The sequence below is a fragment of the Equus quagga genome, chromosome 7 (assembly GCF_021613505.1).
Source record: "Equus quagga isolate Etosha38 chromosome 7, UCLA_HA_Equagga_1.0, whole genome shotgun sequence".
NCBI classification, from domain to species: Eukaryota; Metazoa; Chordata; class Mammalia; order Perissodactyla; family Equidae; genus Equus; species Equus quagga.
Window position 1 is genome coordinate 114,527,933 of NC_060273.1, and position 18,447 is coordinate 114,546,379.

At 39.4% G+C, this 18,447-nt stretch overlaps 1 protein-coding gene across 1 annotated transcript in view; it reads left to right on the forward strand.

The window, feature by feature from the left end:
- Window positions 1–18,447, forward strand: part of ELL2 (elongation factor for RNA polymerase II 2) — a 73,732-nt gene that overhangs the window by 37,553 nt on the left and 17,732 nt on the right. Inside the window, exons 3-5 of the mRNA XM_046668301.1 lie at window positions 5,564–5,685; window positions 10,475–10,638; window positions 17,533–17,792. Coding sequence (XP_046524257.1) covers window positions 5,564–5,685; window positions 10,475–10,638; window positions 17,533–17,792 — 546 coding nt within the window. The remainder of the gene's footprint in view (window positions 1–5,563; window positions 5,686–10,474; window positions 10,639–17,532; window positions 17,793–18,447) is intronic.

Here is an 18,447-nt window from a genome sequence, read left to right on the forward strand (position 1 = left end):
TTAAGGGTGGGAAACCTCTGCAGCAAAGATACCAGTGGCTTCTAGGCAGATGTTAGCATGCCCATATGAGAAATTTGCAGCAGTGTGCACATTTTGCTTCTACCCCACATCCTTATGTAAATAGGAGGTCAGTAACTTGATGTGGAAATACTTTTCAGACAGTATTCCACTGCCACATGCCTGAGCTTGTGTCTCAGAATAATTAGAAGCTTTGACTTGCACATCTTGGTATACAGGGTTTATGTTAATTATAAATGTCTGAAAGTTTCCTGAAACTTTTTCTTCATAGCTTTATATCGAAGACAGTCTAGAGTTTGGGGGGAGGATTGTGGACTGTGGTCCTAAGCCTTTGATTTTCAGTCTCTCATTTTTGGAATGCAAATTAAATCTGCTTTTCCAGTTGCCCAGAAAATGGTGGTATATTTTTATTTTCTTCATCTTGAATAAGAAACTGTTTGGAATCTTAACCTTTCATACTTTTTAAATAACATCTCATTCTTAAGGCATTTAGCTAAAAATTTCAAGTAGACCCTGAGTCCCTAAATATAAAGGTTTTTCCATTGACCTATAGGAAAAGCTTAAAATACTATAATTAAAATTGAGAAGTTCCTGTTACACAAAGGGATGCTCTTCCAAGATTGTTTCTAAATCAGACCTTAGAATTCCTTCTCCTATGGTGGTTAGCCCAGTCCCCAGAGGCTTACCCTACACCTGCAAGTAACAGTCAATTCATTTTCGTCCCCCCTCTTCATATTCCATAAATTCAAAGGCCAGTTTATAAGTAAATGCTTCATAACCATTCTGAAAGAAAGGACTCCTATTTCACTATCTGGACAAGCTGTGGTATAGGCTCCTATATATCAAAGAGAGGAGTGAAGAGTATCCACAAGTTCCTCTGAAAGTCTAGTGTCTGAAATGCTCCAGATTAGACAAGGTCTCAGATCCCACCTTAGCTGTGGCCTTCAACAGTCCCACAGGCTCTGGTCCCCTCTGAGGTCACCAAAGTTTAGTTATGAAGCCCCCACCCCCCTGCTGCTTTGCCTGCCCTAATTGTCACACACAACCTGCTCTTTCCATTAAGTCTCCTGCCCTACTGCCTGTGGGGCCAAACTGTTAAGCAGACTTACCAGCTATAAACATAAGTGATCCTTTGTACATACGTTTCATTCTTAAGAGTATATTTAGGTATTGATACAAATACAATTTGTATCCAATTTGTACCATCTTCTTCAGGAAATTAGATATAGTAAATCCATAGACAATGTAATTCAAGCTTTTGAAATTTTAAAGATATAAAGATTGTTTGGTGCTGTCTTGCTCTTAGGTCTTGTACAGGAAAAGCCTGAGATTAGGTCAGGCTGTACCATCTGCATTGCTGCTGCTCTGAATACTACTGAGGAAAAGTGATGTGGAAACTCAGAACTCCATGTTCCCTCATCATTCTTTAACCTCCAACCCCAAGCCCAGCTCCAGAGCTGAAAGAAAATACCATGATATGCAACAAGATTCACTCTTGGGTCCCAAAATGAACATGATTTGCCCTGATGTCTGCCCCTGGCCCCATCTGCACACTGTTCACAGGGTCAGACAGTGGGCAGGAGAGATTGTGGAGGAGCCCTGCTGTCATTCTCTATCATACTACCTTGCTTCCCAAGAGTTGAGGACAAAGCTGGCTCATCGCTGATAGTCAGCAGCCTGAGAACCTTAATCGATACGTGTGGTATGTAAGAAGGAGGGATGGCAGGGATTACCAGGACTCTCCAGTTAATTGTTACTGTGTGGCTTTTTTTTAAGTTGAAAACTACACTAGTCTTTTCTAATTGTTATTGCCAGTGAGGTTTTTGGAACTTACCAAGGGAACAGAATTCTGAGGGACTGTCACTACAAAGCTTCACTTTCTTTATCCTGAAATGATTCTTTCTCATTTGAGAGTTTGTTCTTAGTAAATTAATCTCTCTTCAAGACCTCCTTTTTTTAATTGATATCTAGAGTAGGCATTCCAAAAGAAGTACTTTTTTTATAACTCCTGTTAAGTCATTTGTTTATTTACTGACTTTGTGATGCTTAGGAGAAGTGGCAGAAATTAATTTGCAGTAAGTACTTAATCTTCACATTCTCTCTCCAGCTAAGTATACTTTAAATATAAATATGGCTCAGGTGCATTTAATTGCCTTTCAGTGTCATCTGATGGGAAGTTATAAAACTGGAATAAGTGTTTCAAAGAAGTTAAAATGGCTTCTTTTATTTTATATAAGATGGGTCCTTTATTGCTTTAAAGATACCATTTTTTCCTCCACTTCATTACTTTTCAGAAGCCAGTGAAGTCAGAATTCTCTGTTTGTGGGGGGTTTTTTGTTTGTTTTTTTGCTGAGGAAGATTTGCCCTGAGCTAACAACTGTGCCAGTCTTACTCTATTTTGTATGTGGGTCACCACCACATCTTGGCTGCCGATGAGTGGTGTAGGTCCATGCCTGGGAACTGAAGCAGAGTGCACTGAACTTAACCACTAGGCCACGGGGCCAGCCCCTCTGACTTCTTTTCTAAGGGACTGACCTACTTCTGTTTCTAACCTATAGTTTCTTAGCCTCAGCCCTACTAACATTTTAGACTGAGTGATCCTTTGTTGTGGGGGCTGTCCTGTGCACTGTAGGGTGTTGGGCACTATCTCTAATCTCCAGTAGATGCCAGTGGCACCCTCCCAGACCAAATGTCCTCTATGGGGCAAAATTGCCCCTTGTTGAGAACTGCTGTTTTAATCTATGTGTAACACATGCTTCTAAACACTTCAGTGGGTACATAGCATCGGTTGTGTAGGCTTTTTCTTTTTTTAACTTTGTTCCTATTTAACCTGATTTTTTCCTTTTCTGTGTATGATCATATTTTGTAAATGACTAAAGCTTCTTTTTTTTCTGTTCAAGAGACTTTTAAAGTACAAGAATAGGAAAGCCTTCTGTGCCCACCATCAGGCCAGACCGTAATGCTTTGAGGGGTGTGCACAGTAATTAGTTCAAACAAGGTATTTTTGTTATTGAACCCTCCAAATTTACACAAGACACTGCCTGTGTGTGTGTTTTAAAAAATGAAAAAATGTATAGGAAGATAATTTTTTACCTTGGAAAGTGTAAATGTTACTTAAGAATCACAGTTTAGAGAATGAAAACGGAAAAAAATCTACATTTAAGTTATATAAATGTTTAAGAGCTTTCCTGAAATGCTGTTTAGTAGATGTCTGAGCTTTAAGATTCCAATAATTAAGTTAAAAGTTTCCAGTGAAAGAATACTGAACATTTGTAGAATATGAGTCCAAACTGTAGTCACTCTTGAAAAATAGAAGAAACTATATGATTCTACTTTTTAAAGTTGCAATTTAGAATCTCCCAAAAGGGACAATCTTCCATACTCTGATGGGTAAAGTGTTTCTGCATTCCCAGACCTGAGCTGCACAGGAAGGAAGACCGTAGGCCTAAACTGAAGCCAGAGCCTGGCCTGGAGATGAGCCCACAACCACTAGGAGAATCTCCCCAATCAGGTTCTGCAGATCTGCATGAGGGGTTGAGAGGGAAGTGAATGGACATTGAGTGAGTCATGGCTGGGGAAGGAGTTTCATTCAAGTGTTCACACCTTCCTCACCTGTCCACCGCCTCTCCTAGGCCTTAAGGAGGCTTTAGGTTACGATGTACATCCCTTCTCTGTCAGTAGAGTCCTGCTATTCTCAGAAAAACTGAGTGCTGTTACACCAGCCTGCGGGCGGACTTTATGTTCTCTGTGTCTCACGCAAGCATTCCTTTGGCTCCTGCTCTCCTCCAGCTCTGTAGGATTAAGAAGTAAAACATTCCATTTTATTTCACCAATGTGTGTTTACCAACTAGGCATTCAGTTTGCACACCCAGTAAGACAACCTAATGAGTACTTATGGACAGAGTAAGTTAAGACTTGTTCACAAAGTTCCAGCTTTTAGAACTAGGGGAAATAAAAGAGTAACTTTAGGGCCCAAAAAAGATATAATTTATAGAGTAAATAATAAATGTAAAAGCTTGTTACTCTAGCAATTGTAACTAATTTAAAATAGGGAGTCAGAGATAGTTTAGATTCATGGCTGAGGGAGGCACTGTGGAGTTATCTAATGCTCAACATCTTTGGTGAAATTTGGCCTTTCAAGCTCTCCATGAGTCTTCTGAATCGCCCTTGAAAAGATGTTTTTCTTTGACTTATTTCTTCTCCTTGTTCGTTCATTCCTTCAACAAACATTTATTGCATGTCTACTATGCGCCACACACTGTAGATGGTCTCTCTTCTTACCTTCCTTTACTTTTTTAGGGGGAGGGGTGTGGGTTGGAATTAGTGGCTCCAAATTCTTTCCTGTAGGTCAAAGGTTAGGAGTCTTTGAGTGAACAAGTCAGAGTTGCAGGGTGTATTTATATATATATATATATATATATGGCAGCCAGTTACCTCTGAGTGTTAATCTTCTAATAATGGAAAGGGCAGATTTGGGGGAGAAGAATGAGAATTAGAAAATACTTTCCCTGTTGCAACTTGTCTACTAAGTTGCTAAGACTCTGGGGGCAGCGGTGGGGGGGGGGGGGGGGGGGGGTAAGGTGCGCATGCTGGAGAGCAGGAGATCATATTTTACCTTCTTGAATGTAAATGAATCTTTTTTATAATTATCACCTAACACTGTGGTGGCCTCTGCAGACCCAAGGGAAGGAAAGTCTTGGGATCTGGGAAGGGTGGAACAGTTGAAAGACTGAGAATTTTCCAGTTCATTTGTTTGCAGACATTTATTGAGCTTCTACTCTGTGCCAGGAAAATGTGTCTGGTAGAGGGGCTCAGTCATCTAGAGCAACCCTATCCCTTCGCTCGTGGAGCTTCCCATCTAGTAGAGAAAGCAGACCTTGAGCAAGAGCAAGAAATGTCTGCCTGTTCAGCAGTGTTACCTGGGGCTCAGCCTTGGAGTGCCCTGCAGAATCTTCTCTGTAGGCTGCTGACCCTGTTCTGTGAAGAGGAAGATGAGGAAGGGATTCATAGGGCAGGGAGAAACACCCAGCTGCATTTTGATGTGAATGTAATTATGACATTCACCTTACGCTGCTAGTTGTTCTTCAAAATATTACACAAAGAAGCAAGAATTAATATGAAACGTGTATATAATAAGAGACAAAAGATTTAAATATGGGCTGTCTGTCAGAGACTATTTAAATGTCTAGAAGGTATTCAGCAAAGGGTCATGTCAGCTAAAGACAGAACGTGTATTGCTCAAAAAAGGAAGAGATTAAATTCACTAATAACTCTTCCACCTGAATTATAATCATTTACTAGATGAAATGAAGAGGGTTCCTCTTATAAACTAATTACTGACTACTGATACTTAAGGGTAGAAAATGGAAATGTGAATGTGGTGAGTTATAGGCGTGCTTGCCAGATCACTTGAATGACTCGGTAACTTAAATGTTCAAGAGAGCTTGGGTATAAAATGAATGTCACTTGAAAAGCAAAGTCAGTTATCAGATCGTTCTATGGCAAATTTATAATTTGAGGTGTTTCTCTCTTTCCCTCCTTTTAGCTTATCAAAATTCCCAAAAATGATCCCCCCAATGAAGTGCATACCTTTAACTTCTATTTGTCAAATGTGGGTAAAGACAACCCTCAGGGCAGCTTTGACTGCATCCAGCAAACATTCTCCAGGTAAGTACATTTCAAGGTATGCTGGAGGGAAAGTAATTTTTCTTTGAGGGTTCTTAAAAAATTAATAAAATACATAGTAGTCATTCCATAAATATTTATTGAATTGAATTGTGGAGCTTATTTATTTATTTGAGAAATAATGAGCAACTACTATGTGCTAGAAATTATATTTGTCACTGTGGGATACCATTAGAAAAATTTTAAGTTTTTTGCCCTCGAGGGATTTTAAACATCCAGATTTTTTGCCTGTAAAACATGGTTTGTTTGTTTGTTTTAAAGCCAAGATTGAGGTTTTTAAAAAAAGTCTTTATTCAGTGCATTTAAATAAGAGTGCCTTATAGTGTACTCAAGGCTCGCACTCAAGGGCAAAGGAGGAAAAAAATATATATATATATATCTTGTATATTTCCTTCCTTCTTCCCTGTGCAAGCCTTGTTGTAAGGTAGACTTTTAAAAATCTTTATTCTGCAGCAGAATGGAAATTAACCCCAGTATAGCAGTCACTTCTGATTTTGAAAAAAAAAAACAAAGGAGGGAGGAAGACAAGAATACACACCCACATCCCAGGGTACCATGGAACCCTTATCTACTTAGGTCCTCTGTAAACAATAAGCTACTTGTTTCACTCTTCTTTGCTGTGGTTGTTTCTGATTAAAGAATGGCCCCCTTGAGTAGGGGGAGTTTGTTCTGCCTGTGGATAAAGACAAGCCCCTAGAGCCCCCAGCTTCCCCGGAGACACTGACGTTGGCCCAAAGTACCCTGGGCCGTGCATCTCTCTCTCTCATCTGCGTGGTACTTGAAACTGTGTAGGCCTTGCTGTGCATTGGAGAGAGAGGAAAGGAACCTAGTTTCAAGTGAGCACAGGAGGCAGGGATACAGAATAAGACACTTCACTGAAAGTGTGCTAAAGTTCTCTTCCCATTTAAGGTGACTAAATAACTGTATGTTTTATCTTAATCTGCCATTTTCCCTAAGTATATGTTAATTTTGCTTTCTAAAAATTGCTCACCCCCAAACTTATATTTTTTGGTATAAATTGCATACATTATAGATTATATTGACTTTTCTGCACTGTCCACTGGCCACACGTGGCTATTTACATTTCAGTTGATAAAAGTGAAATAAAATTAAAAATTTAGTTCTTCACTCACATTAACCACATATTACAGGCTCAGTAGCCACATGGCTAGTGGCTATACAGAACATTTTCAACATTGCGAAAGTTCTGTGACACAGCATTGCAATAGATTATAGAATCACCAAGTATTAGGGACCTTGGTGATTGTGCAGTTCAAGTGCTTCATTTCGCAGATGACTTAGCCACAGTTGCATAGCTGGTTAGTAACTGGGCTAAATGAGTACTGAGTTATACTAACTCCTAGTCCAGTGTTCTTTACATACCACAGGGCACTGATTTCTCATTGTGGTGCCATCACCTGTAATGCTTGTCTTTAGATAAGAGTTATTTTATTATAGTGAGAACATTTTGACACCAAATTGAACCATGTCCCATTAGGAATTTTATTAAGGAACTTAATCCCCTCTTCAAAACCAGTCATATCATCATAGGTAATATAGTTTCTCCCTTGCCTCATAAAGACCTTGTGTGTTTATTTCTACCTTGCCTGTTTAGAGACGGAATTAAGGTCATTCACAAAAAAACTATACATGATGCAGCAAAATAAAAGAAACCATTATTGTGAGAAAATTGGGGTAAATGCATTAGTATGATCCAAGGTGCTGTATTAAATGTGTGGTATGGGTATAAATTGAAATTTGCCACTATAAAAACAAAAGCACTCAAACTTTCAGTTCTCATCCTAGCAAGCAAACCTTTTCATAATCTGGCCTTACTTTTTCTATGTAATTGAATTTTATTTTTCCCGTAGATCTTGTCTCTCCTGCAGTAGTACAAGCTCCTCAACGGCAAGGGCTTTCTGACACCCTTTTTCTAGTCTTAGAACTCATACTAGATGCTCAATAAACAGATGTTCAGAAACATTTTAACTAGTCTCCTTTCTTATCTTTCTTTTTAAATCTCCTTGTACCTCACTTTTCTCATATGTAAAATGGAGGAAATCCCAAAATCAAAATTACCTTTTAAAAATTCCTTAAATCTGCCCATTCACAGACCTAGTGAAAATATATCCAGCCCTCTACAGTAATACACACTCAAATGTGAGGAACTGTGAGCGAGGCTAGAGAAAGACTACAGGAATGTTTATATTCATATGTCAAAGTATTTAACTTTTAAGGTGACTCAGTTGAGGATGAGTAGAGAATTCAAGAGAGTACCTTCTTGCCGGGTTTAGCTCTATTTTGTTTTCATGTGAAGATCTATTTCTTGACCTTGAATAGTATAAGCTGTATACTTGTATAAGCTGTAACTTCATCCGTGATTGGTAATAGCTTCAGCTTATTCTCACTATGTAAATTACTTGGTAAATAATAGAGGGAGATGTTGAAATTCAAACTTCCTGCACAGACCTTCATACTGTAGTCTCTTCTCTACTACAATCTTTTCTTTCCATTCTTCCTCCTCCAACCCTCTTCCCCTGAGGGTTAAACCTTCCTTCCTCCCTCATTTCCTCCTTCCCCTCGGATCAGTGGCTTTTCAGCATTCATACATGCTCAACTCTTATTAAAAAATAAAAACAAAAACAACTTCCCTTGCACTGTCTTTTGGGGGCTGAAGTCTGACTTTAGTCTCCATCATTGCACTGAAACTGCTCCCCCAAGGGGCCCTTGACCTCCTTGCTCTTGAAGCATCCAGTAGATGCTTATTGGTTCTTTATTATTCTGGACTGTTCCCACCATTTCATACTGTTGACTGCTCTGATTCCAGTGGCTTCCCTGACACACTGCTCTTCTGATTTCCCTCTGCCTCTTTGGCTGTGTCTTTTAAGTCTCCTGTGGTCTTCTTTTCCCCGTGCTATTGCTTATTTTAAATATTAGTGTTCTTCATAGTTGGTTCCCTCCTGAGACCTCTCTTCATTTCTTCAAAATCACTGTGTACAACACTGAATTCTTTTTCTCTCTTCCAACCCTACCCCAGTGTCTCAATAAATGGCAGCTCCACCTGCCTAATACCCTAGGCACAATCGTTAACTTCATCCCCTTTTTCTCCCCCTGTGGCTAATTACTTACCAAATCCTGTCAATTCTGCCTCCTCCCTATCTCTGGAATCTGTCTACTGTTCTGCATTCACACTGCCCTACACTGGTTCAAGCCATCACTTCTTGCCTATAATCCTTCAGCATCCTCCTAACTGGTCTCCTGCTTTTACTCTTGTGTCCCCCTTCCTCCCAATTCATTCTCCATCCAAATTGATCTTTCTCCAATACAGGTGAGTATTTTTCTCTCCCTTGTTTTCAGCATCCATTATTCTTGGGATAAAGTCCAAAATCCATGGCCTCCGAAGCCCTGTGTGATGTACTTCTCATGCCCTCTTCAGCCTCATCTCTAATTGTCCCTTCCACCTCTCTTTCGCCAAACTGAAAACCCCCTCCTTGCTCCCCCTGGGCCTGCACAGGTTGGTTATCCCCCTAGAACACTTCTATCCTTCTTCCCTCTTGTCTGGTCATCCTTCTAAATCAGCTCGGGCATCACTTCCTCTAGGATGCCTTTGCTTCACCCACAAGTCCAGGTGAAGTACCTTCCTGGGGGTTCCCTTCCCCTGTGGCATTCGTCACACTCGGTTATAATTTCCGGTTTGCTCATCCTTGTCACCCGGTAGGCAGAGCGCTCATTGAAGGAGGGACCACATCTGTCTTAGTCCTTGTCACACCCTGTATACCTCACACATTGCCTGGCATGCAGTTCTTGCCCAATGAATATTTATGAAATGAATGAAGTGATCTTTTAAAAACAGCATTTGTACAGACAGTTTCTAGTAAGTTACCAAAGTTTTATCAACTCTTATTTTTTAGCGTCATAACAAAGCTATTTCGAATTAAGTTTGGAAATAGAAATATCAGAGCTGCAATGGCATTTTCATTACTTTTATATTCTAGTCTGTTTTAAGGCCATAGTAATCACTTTTTAAAATATGAGTATAACTGTTATCATCATCCCCTCATCTTAGCGTTAATACTTTGAAACAGAGCCATCTTTTGGGCTAATGTTATATTTGTGATTATTTAAATAAAAGTTTCTTTTAATATTTCTGCAAAAATCTGTCTAGTATTTTCTTAAATATTTGCTATATAAATAGGTCATCTTACATAGAGATTTAACAAAGTGGTAAATGTAAATTCTACAAATGTTTAGGATCTTTGGGCTAATAATAATAAAGTAAGTTTTAATGTTTGGCAGTATTTTAGCATTAAAATTAGTATCTTTTTAAAAATTTTGGCAGGTCTATTTCATCTAGTCAGTTCTAAAACATGCATATTATGGTTCCTCTAAAAGTAAACTTTTAACATTTCTTGTATCAGTGGCACATAATTCTTAGAAATAGTTGACTATTAAATGAAAGTAGAATTACAGTGCCCATCGAGACTCTTTACTCCAGATACTGATTTTTTTCAAAATTTTGTAGATTGGGTCTCTTAAGAACTCATTTCACCTGTTCTATTCAGAATATGAAAAAAAGTGTGCTATGAAATGAAGAGGAGGAACTTAAATGTTTTAAATAATCTTTACATTTAAAAATTAATAATAATATCAGTTATTTTAGGATTACAAAGCTATTATTTGGGCTGCTGATTTTAGGATTACACAGTTCTTGCTTGCCTTTATTGTGCAAAATGAGGGGCATCTCTAACAAAGCCACCATCTTACTTGTCAGCTCTGGAGCCTCCCAGCTCAATTGCCTGGGATTTATACAAGATAAAATTACAGTGTGTGCAACAAACGACTCGTATCAGATGACACGAGAAAGAATGACCCAGGCAGAGGAGGAATCCCGCAACCGAAGCACAAAAGTTATCAAACCCGGTGGACCATATGTAGGTTTGTATAGATACCTTTCTCCTTCTCGCTGATTGATGGGAATAATTCAAGATCACTATCGGTAAATACTGGTAATATTAACTCAATGAGAAAACAGAAATTAGTTTTCAGAACATTTTGGATAATATGGTCAGAAGTCATTTATTTTCTTCAGACTGCTGATTAATTAAAGAACAGATTTAAAACTTTTACTTCTTTTATAAATCATGAATCCTCTGTTGGCTATTTGTTATTATTTTATAATCTTGGGATCTGGTCAAGTTACTTTACTTGTGAGGTTGTAATAGTGGTACCATTGTGTTTTTTGTCACTGGATGATGTAATTTCAATGATGGACAGTATGGTTCTTGTTTTGCACTTTCGTAGGGTTAATTTAACAATAAAGTCTGAGTAGAATTTATGAGTTGATAACCTTGCAGGTTTTGCTTACGTTTTCAGAGGAACTTTATACAACAAGGAATTTTTATTGCAAAACTATAAACTGTGCTTATAGCAAAGCATTAGAGTGATGCTTCTTCGGTACCTCAATTATGATGTCGTTTATGGATCCTCATCCTCATCTATTCATTAATTAAGAGCCTGCCCCACCCCCTACATCTTTATCATCAGCTCACTCAAATATCCATCAGATTGAAGGGAAGTAAGATCAGACTAGCAAGATGAGTCTCTCCTTTATGAGCAGTGACCCTATCCATTTTAGGGTCGATTCACAGTGGCTAACAGTACAGTCATGTGTCGCTTATCAACGAGGATACAGTCTGAGAAATGCATCCCTAGGTGCTTTTGTCATTGTGCAAACATCACGGAGTGTACTTACACAAACTTAGATGGTATAGCCTACTACACACCTAGGCTGTGTGGTACTAATCTTATGGGACCATCTTATGCGGTTTGTCATTGACCAAAACATTGTTATGCAGAGCATGACTATAATAGAATTACAAGAGTGCAAATGAGCTTTTTGAGGCCTTAGTCAGTTTAATAATACAAGTCACTGGGTAATAAATGATGAAAGAATACTTATTTGGAAACATAAATTCTCACAAACAGTCTCTTGAAGAACCAAATCCCTTAACATCTTTCTGTGGTTTGGTATAATTCTACTTCTCTATTTTCCCATTGTTGACCCAGCTACCATACATTCAGCTTTGAGAAGCTCCACTAGTATCCTTAATAAGTATTTCTTTGGAACAAAGCCAATGCTCCTGGGACTTGGTGGCTTAGCTTAGATACATTTAGTTTGGTTTAACAACAATTCATGGCTTCCCCAGGCATCTGTACCCACAGGGCCCAGTTCCCAGTAAGTTACCAGCAGTGAGGATTTTTCACTTTCCTGCTCAGTGAGGTAACAACTTCCAACCTCCTTCCTTTCTCCTCACAAGTAACTTAATTAACTTTCTCTGCCTAAATCTTAAACTGTTTTTAAAATGCACAGGATCTGCCACATTTAAATTTAAGTTCCAACTATGAATTTGCTGTCCTTGTTGCTTGAAAGTGTTTTTTTCCCTCTGTCCTGTACCACCATTTTATAAAGAGTGAGACAGACTGGTTTATTTGACAAAGGAATAGAAGACTCAAGCCATCAAAATGATTTTTTTTTCCTCCCAATATAAATAGCTGAAACCACTTACCTTGATTTATTCCAAAGCTTGAAAATCAGCCATGATTACTGTACTTTTCCATTGAGTGATCCTTGGGTGTCCTCTCTGTTCACATATTTTTGTTTGTTTTGATAGGGTCAGATACAGCTCATCCACAGCTTGTACAACAGACTTTTCAGCACCCAGAATCCCATAGACTATACACTCCCTAGTGGCACAGGAATTTTAGAACTTGCAGGGTTTCCATAGGTACTACAAACAATTTATATACATTTTGGGGAGTGACTACATAAAATTTGGGGTTATCTATTTAAATCTGACCCACGTTATATCTACACCATTCTAAGAAGAGCTGGCTGCCCTCTCCGCACACGTTTCTTCCTGCCTCGAGACCTTGCAGTGATCTCTACTAGCCCTCGTCTCTGTTTAGCCTTTTCCTCTGTGCTGTGTCATCAGTGCCCCGGCTGCTTACCATCACAGCACAGTGTTCTTCTCTGGTCTTAAATCTTGTCGTTAACCTCCTCAGCCTTTATTCTCTAGGTCAAATAACCCCAGCTCCTTTTAACTTTTCTTAATATGGCCTGTATCCCAACCCTTTAATTATTTTTATTACTCCCCTCTGGACTGCCTCCAATTCTTCACCTCAAAATTCACTCTACTCTTAGGAGAAGTCAATCAATTCTGAATACAGGGGAGCAAAAGACTAGTATCCTGATTGGCTTTTATGTTTGTGTTTGATTTTTTCTCCTCTTTGTTATGACACATTTTGATCTTTTTCTTTTAACCTTATCTATTGCCAGTCCTTTACCATGTTTCTTTCCTTCTGAGCATCTCAGTGTGTACTTTCTGCCTTTTTTCAGTATCTCAAAACTATCTGACTCATTCAGTTCTTTAAAATGCTAGTCAGTCACCCTTCAGTTCTAATATTACCCAGCAGTTATTGACTGCTTGCCATGCATGAGGCACTGGTTAGCACTTTACCTGTAGTTACTCACCTAAATCTCACAGTCACTGTATGAGATAGGTTATGAGTACCTCTCCATTTTACATAGCAAGTTGTTGGTATCAGAAATAGCAAATGATATGGGTTTGGCCTCAATAACAAGTTGTATTTTCTTAAGACAATAGGAGATACCTCTTTAGTTCATTATTTTAATATATCATATAAAATAATACCAAAAGCACACCAGCTTAGAGGTTTCTACAGAACAAGGTTTCTTTCAACAGTGTCAGCCTGGGCAGAGGACAAATGGGAATAATGCTGTCCCACTGTGGGGCTCTGGTGGCATAACGCCAGGCCAGGCCACTGTCAGCCGAGTTAGAGCACAGGCCAAGTTTAGGAGGGTGGAGACTGCTCCTAGGGTTCACCTGGCCTAGTCCGCTGGGAATGTGAGCTGCTGCAGTCCTCCTGTGGGCTGAAAAACAAACAAAGCCTGTTCTGCCTGGAGAGGAGCCGGAGAGGCTTTAACCCAGAAAACATTATTATCATTTTTTCAGTAATTTTTCCACTTCTAGTTGTGGCGTTTATATCAGTGGTAATAAGCATTATTGGCTTGTTGTAATCCTTCCCTTTCATTAAAAAAAAAAGTCACTAATCACCACTGCTTCCAGTTTACCTCACTGACTCCTACCTAAATTCCAGAATTTTGTTGAATTGCAAATTTTTATACATGCCAATATTAGGTGTATAAAATAACCCAACCAATCTAATTCTATGTTTCTGTCCCCAATTTTCCCACCTTCTGCCTCCATCGTCCTTATTTCTGAGGAGTTAGTACAAGTTTGAGTGACCTTGGACTTTGCATCTGCAGGCCTTAATTTTCTCAAATATTAAATAAGGGGTGTTTGAACTGGATAACATCTAAAGTCCTTTGTAGTTCTAACATTTTGTGACTGTTTTAGACAGTAAATTATATATTTTGATAGTAAATCCTTTGAAGAAGTGATCACAAACGCCAGACAGTGGAGATGGAGTCCGCTGCAATGGATTATGTATTTAAACCATGATGGAGTCACACCATCATCAAGGTCCTGACAGTATTTTAAAGCCTTGGGTCAGTGTTGCCAGGGCTTCTTGGTCAGGTTCCACAGAACAGAAGAACAACTGGAGAAGACAGCTGCAGTGCCTGCTCTGTCTGCTGTACTGTTTTAACACCTTCCTTTCAGATTGTTTACTGAGAGCCATTAGACAGATGGACAGTACTTTTACCACCTCGTATTAATTGGAGAAGCTAGAAGTGGACTCCTTGTTAGGAAACAACGGTTCAGATATAGTCCCAGATTACCCATCCCTGCCGGACCCACTGCTGCTGTTTATATAAAGAGCCCAGGGAATTGATTAGCGGTTGGGTCTGGGAGGAGAATTAGGTTCTCCCACAGGCTTTATTAAAAGGGCTTTTCTGAGACAAATGTAAAAAGTAACAATAAAGCCTTTCTTCTGCCAACTTTGAACCTGACATTTTCCTGCTTTACTTTTTTTCTTTAGCATCTCAATTCAGTAACCACTCATAGAGCACTGATGTTTTCTTCATCTTTAAGCTGACTTACTTTAAACCAGAGGACTCCTTCCTGGTTGAATAGGCACAAATTGCTGGGGAGACAGTGAGCAAGTGATCTTTGCATAAAACTCAGTGGCTCAGTGTGGCCGGATTGTTCTTTCATCATTTGAAAGAAATGGGTTACCCCATGACTGGCTGTTTAAAAGAAAAATGAGGTAAAGGGAAGTGAGTTTTGGGGGTAGGAGATTCAGGGACTGATGGCAGCCTAGCGTTAGGCCCCAGGTAAGACTCCAGTCATATCCCTGACCAGATTCTAGTTTCTTGTCAAGCATCATATTTACACCTCTCTTAAGGGTGAAGTGAGCCTCCGTTATTTGTCTGCCCTATGCCTACTTCAGGGATGGGTGGGGTAAACTCAGGAGACCTTGGGGCTCTCCTGAGACTGAGGATCAGAGGTAGGTCAGACAGAAGAGGTAGGGCAGCCTGGAACACAGTGATAATACTGTCCCTTTCTAGTTTTGTTTTTATTTGCCTTCCTTGCTTGCTTGAATCCTAAATGAGCTATCATCGTGTGTGTGAGTTTAGCTAAAAAAATTCTCTGCCCATCCCACTTCCCAGAGAGTGAATGGAGGAAGGGCTCCACAGTCAGCTTGGTTGGGGAAGAGTAAGTTAAACAGGTTTCAAAAGGGAGAAGGACGTGGAATTTATAGCATTTCCTAAACTTTTGTGACCCTGACTCTATTTTTTTCCCCACAAATTCCTATTAAAATTTCAAGGAATAGTACTGTTTGTTAACACTATGGCAACTGAGAAATAGTGGATAGGAAGGTGTGCATTTGCCATGTTAGAAATTTCAATGTGTCTTCAGACTCTGGCAGCCTAGCAACGTGAGAAAATACGGGCTGCATTGATTCTGGCTCCTCTGCTGTCTACTTACTCTCTTGCTGTTAATCACTCTGACTCTTTGCTAGTCATCACATACTGATTCCAGGTCTGCTGATGGGCAAAGCAGCCACAGCCCTAACCACAGGGAGCTTGCAGCCTACCATGAAGCAATAGTGGACATAGGCGTTTGTTCATAAAGCCTGTCCCACAAAGAAGTACTACAAGTAGGAAAACTTGGATATTAATCACAGAACTTTCCAAATGCTAAACCTTACCATTTAGCGTATCTCATCAAAAGCCCCAATTTTCTCATCTGTGAAACAGTACCGATGCCCACCTCATCAGGTTACTGTGAGACTTGGTGTGTATAAAAGCTATTAGCACAGTGCCCCCCTCAAGACATAATTGGTGCTGATAAATATTCGTTACCTGCCCATCTGACATTGATCTAGCTGTGTCTAAGAAAAATACAGAAACCAGATCTAAACTTCTAAAACTAATTGTACCTTAGTTTTGTAGCTTTTCTTATCATTGGGCAGGCTCTTTCATGTTGAGTTCGTTTGTTGTGCAATATTTTGATCTGATATTTGCAATTAGTTATGTCCAGATAGTAAGGAAGTATAAGAGCCAGTGAGATCATTCATCCTTTCTCCTTTACTCTAGGTAGGATGGTGTCAAACAGCCCTTCTGGCCAGGCCTCAGGAGCCCAGCAGGGACAGAATTACTATTCAGTAAAGCTCCCCCCATTAAGCTCTTTTTACCCCAGACCACAGCACTGAAGAGATGACTCTTACCGTTGTTTCCAGTTTTGAGTTTTGTCCCCAGTGCAGTTGCCCCACATTGTATGTCATTACCAGTTCTTCCCCCTCTTTAACCAGAGGGCATAGAGTTAAGGGCTTAGAGTGTACTAAATGAGCTATAAGATTCCACCTCAGAGATCATGAAATGAGGGTCTTACACAGTTTTATTCTAATTTCCGTTTCTTCAATAAGGAATTGTTAGTAGGTGTTGTCAGTGACCAGCCGTGTCCTGGTGGTTTCGCACATCCACATAATATCTAGGTCACTTCAGCCCACAATGTTTTCTGGAAGTAGCCACTTGCCAAACACTTGTCAGTATTAAGTCTAAGCAGAAAGTGGTTAATTATGTGAATGGCACTGGTCTGTATGGGAATGGTGTGAGGGCCTTTTTGCCTTCCCCATTCCTGTAACTCATCTGTGTAGTCTGAGGACCACAGAGGATCTGCTTGTCTGGCCCTCTGAGATGGTTTTGTTGGTTCGTTGGTTTTGTCTGTTTTTGCTTTTTTGACTCCTAAAATTCATTATGGTCTGTTGAAAAGGAATCTCTCTCATGGATGCCCTTGTAGATGTTGACTCCCCTCTCTGTGGCTTCTGAATCTGAAATTATTAAGGCAGTGGCCCAGCTAAGCCAGGAGTGTGTTTTTAGTGAGGAACAACAGGTGTTGCTCACATTCCGCTTGTTCGCTATATTCATGTCTGCCAAAGAAATGACATGTAGTATGTGCATTTAAGTTCTGTAAATAGCACAGGTGAGCATGGAAATTAGTTTATTTCCATTTAACCTCAAATACCTACAACCTTAAAATTACCAGTCTGTTCCTATGGTGTGTGTCACTATTATTATCCATGTGTAGTTAATTCGCCAAAATACTTCTATAATACATATTTATTCCAATAAATGATTCCATCAAAAAATTGCTAATTCATATTTTAGGCCATTTATTCAGACCGCTTTCTGTTTGCCTATCTTTTTAAAGTAAAAACTGAAACAAAGTGATGTTTATTCCCTTCAGAAATGAAGAGGTACCTAAATCAGAGTTGTGGAAACTGAGATGCTCATTATATTATTACCCACAAATGTGTAACAGTGTCATTTCCACTGGACTTTAGGGAAGAGAGTGCAAATTCGGAAAGCGCCTCAAGCTGTTTCAGATGCAGTGCCTGAGAGGAAAAGGTCAACCCCTATGAACCCTGCAAATACGATTCGAAAGACACACGGCAGCAGCAGTGTTTCTCAGCGGCCATATAGGGACAGAGTGATTCACTTGCTGGCACTGAAGGCCTACAAGAAACCTGAGCTGCTGGCTCGACTGCAGAAAGATGGTGTCAATCAAAAAGACAAGAACTCCCTCGGAGCAATTCTGCAGCAGGTGAGGACAGCTGGAGAGAGTTCCTTCCGGTTACCTTCTTGTTGAGAAGTTCATTAAGAAGGCTTGTTGTTGTTATCATTCTTATTGGGGTAGAGAAATTTCAGGATCATTTTGATCAATTATATATGAAATATAACTACTGAATGTTAAGTTAAATCAACTTGCTTTAAACATTTAATAAGAACTAAATATGATCATTTATACTAGGTTTTATAAGTCAGAGGCTTTTGAATTAATTAAAAAATTAAAATTTTGAGTCATTATTTTCATTTGGGTTAAACAAATTTTGCCTTGAAATTCCATAAAAAAAAGTAAGCCAGAAGTTTTTGTTGCCTGTTTTTAGTCTTGAATTACCTAAACTAATTTTTGTTGGTGTAGATCGTGAAGTTATGCAGTGTATTTTTATCAGTCTTTGGATAAGCTAGAATATTTTTGCCTGTTAACAGTTTAGAAGGTGTCTTGCCCTGCGTATTCTTTGCCGCCTGTATGACTCTGCCTTTTTCTGCCATTGGGTTTGCTGAGATCAGTCACTTCTTGTCATTAAAGGACATGAATGTGTAAAGCATCAGCTCTGATCAGTTCCTTATAATCGCAAGCTTAAGTATAAAAGTCAGTCATTAATTTTTTAAAATCACTGGTTTGTCAGACTATAACT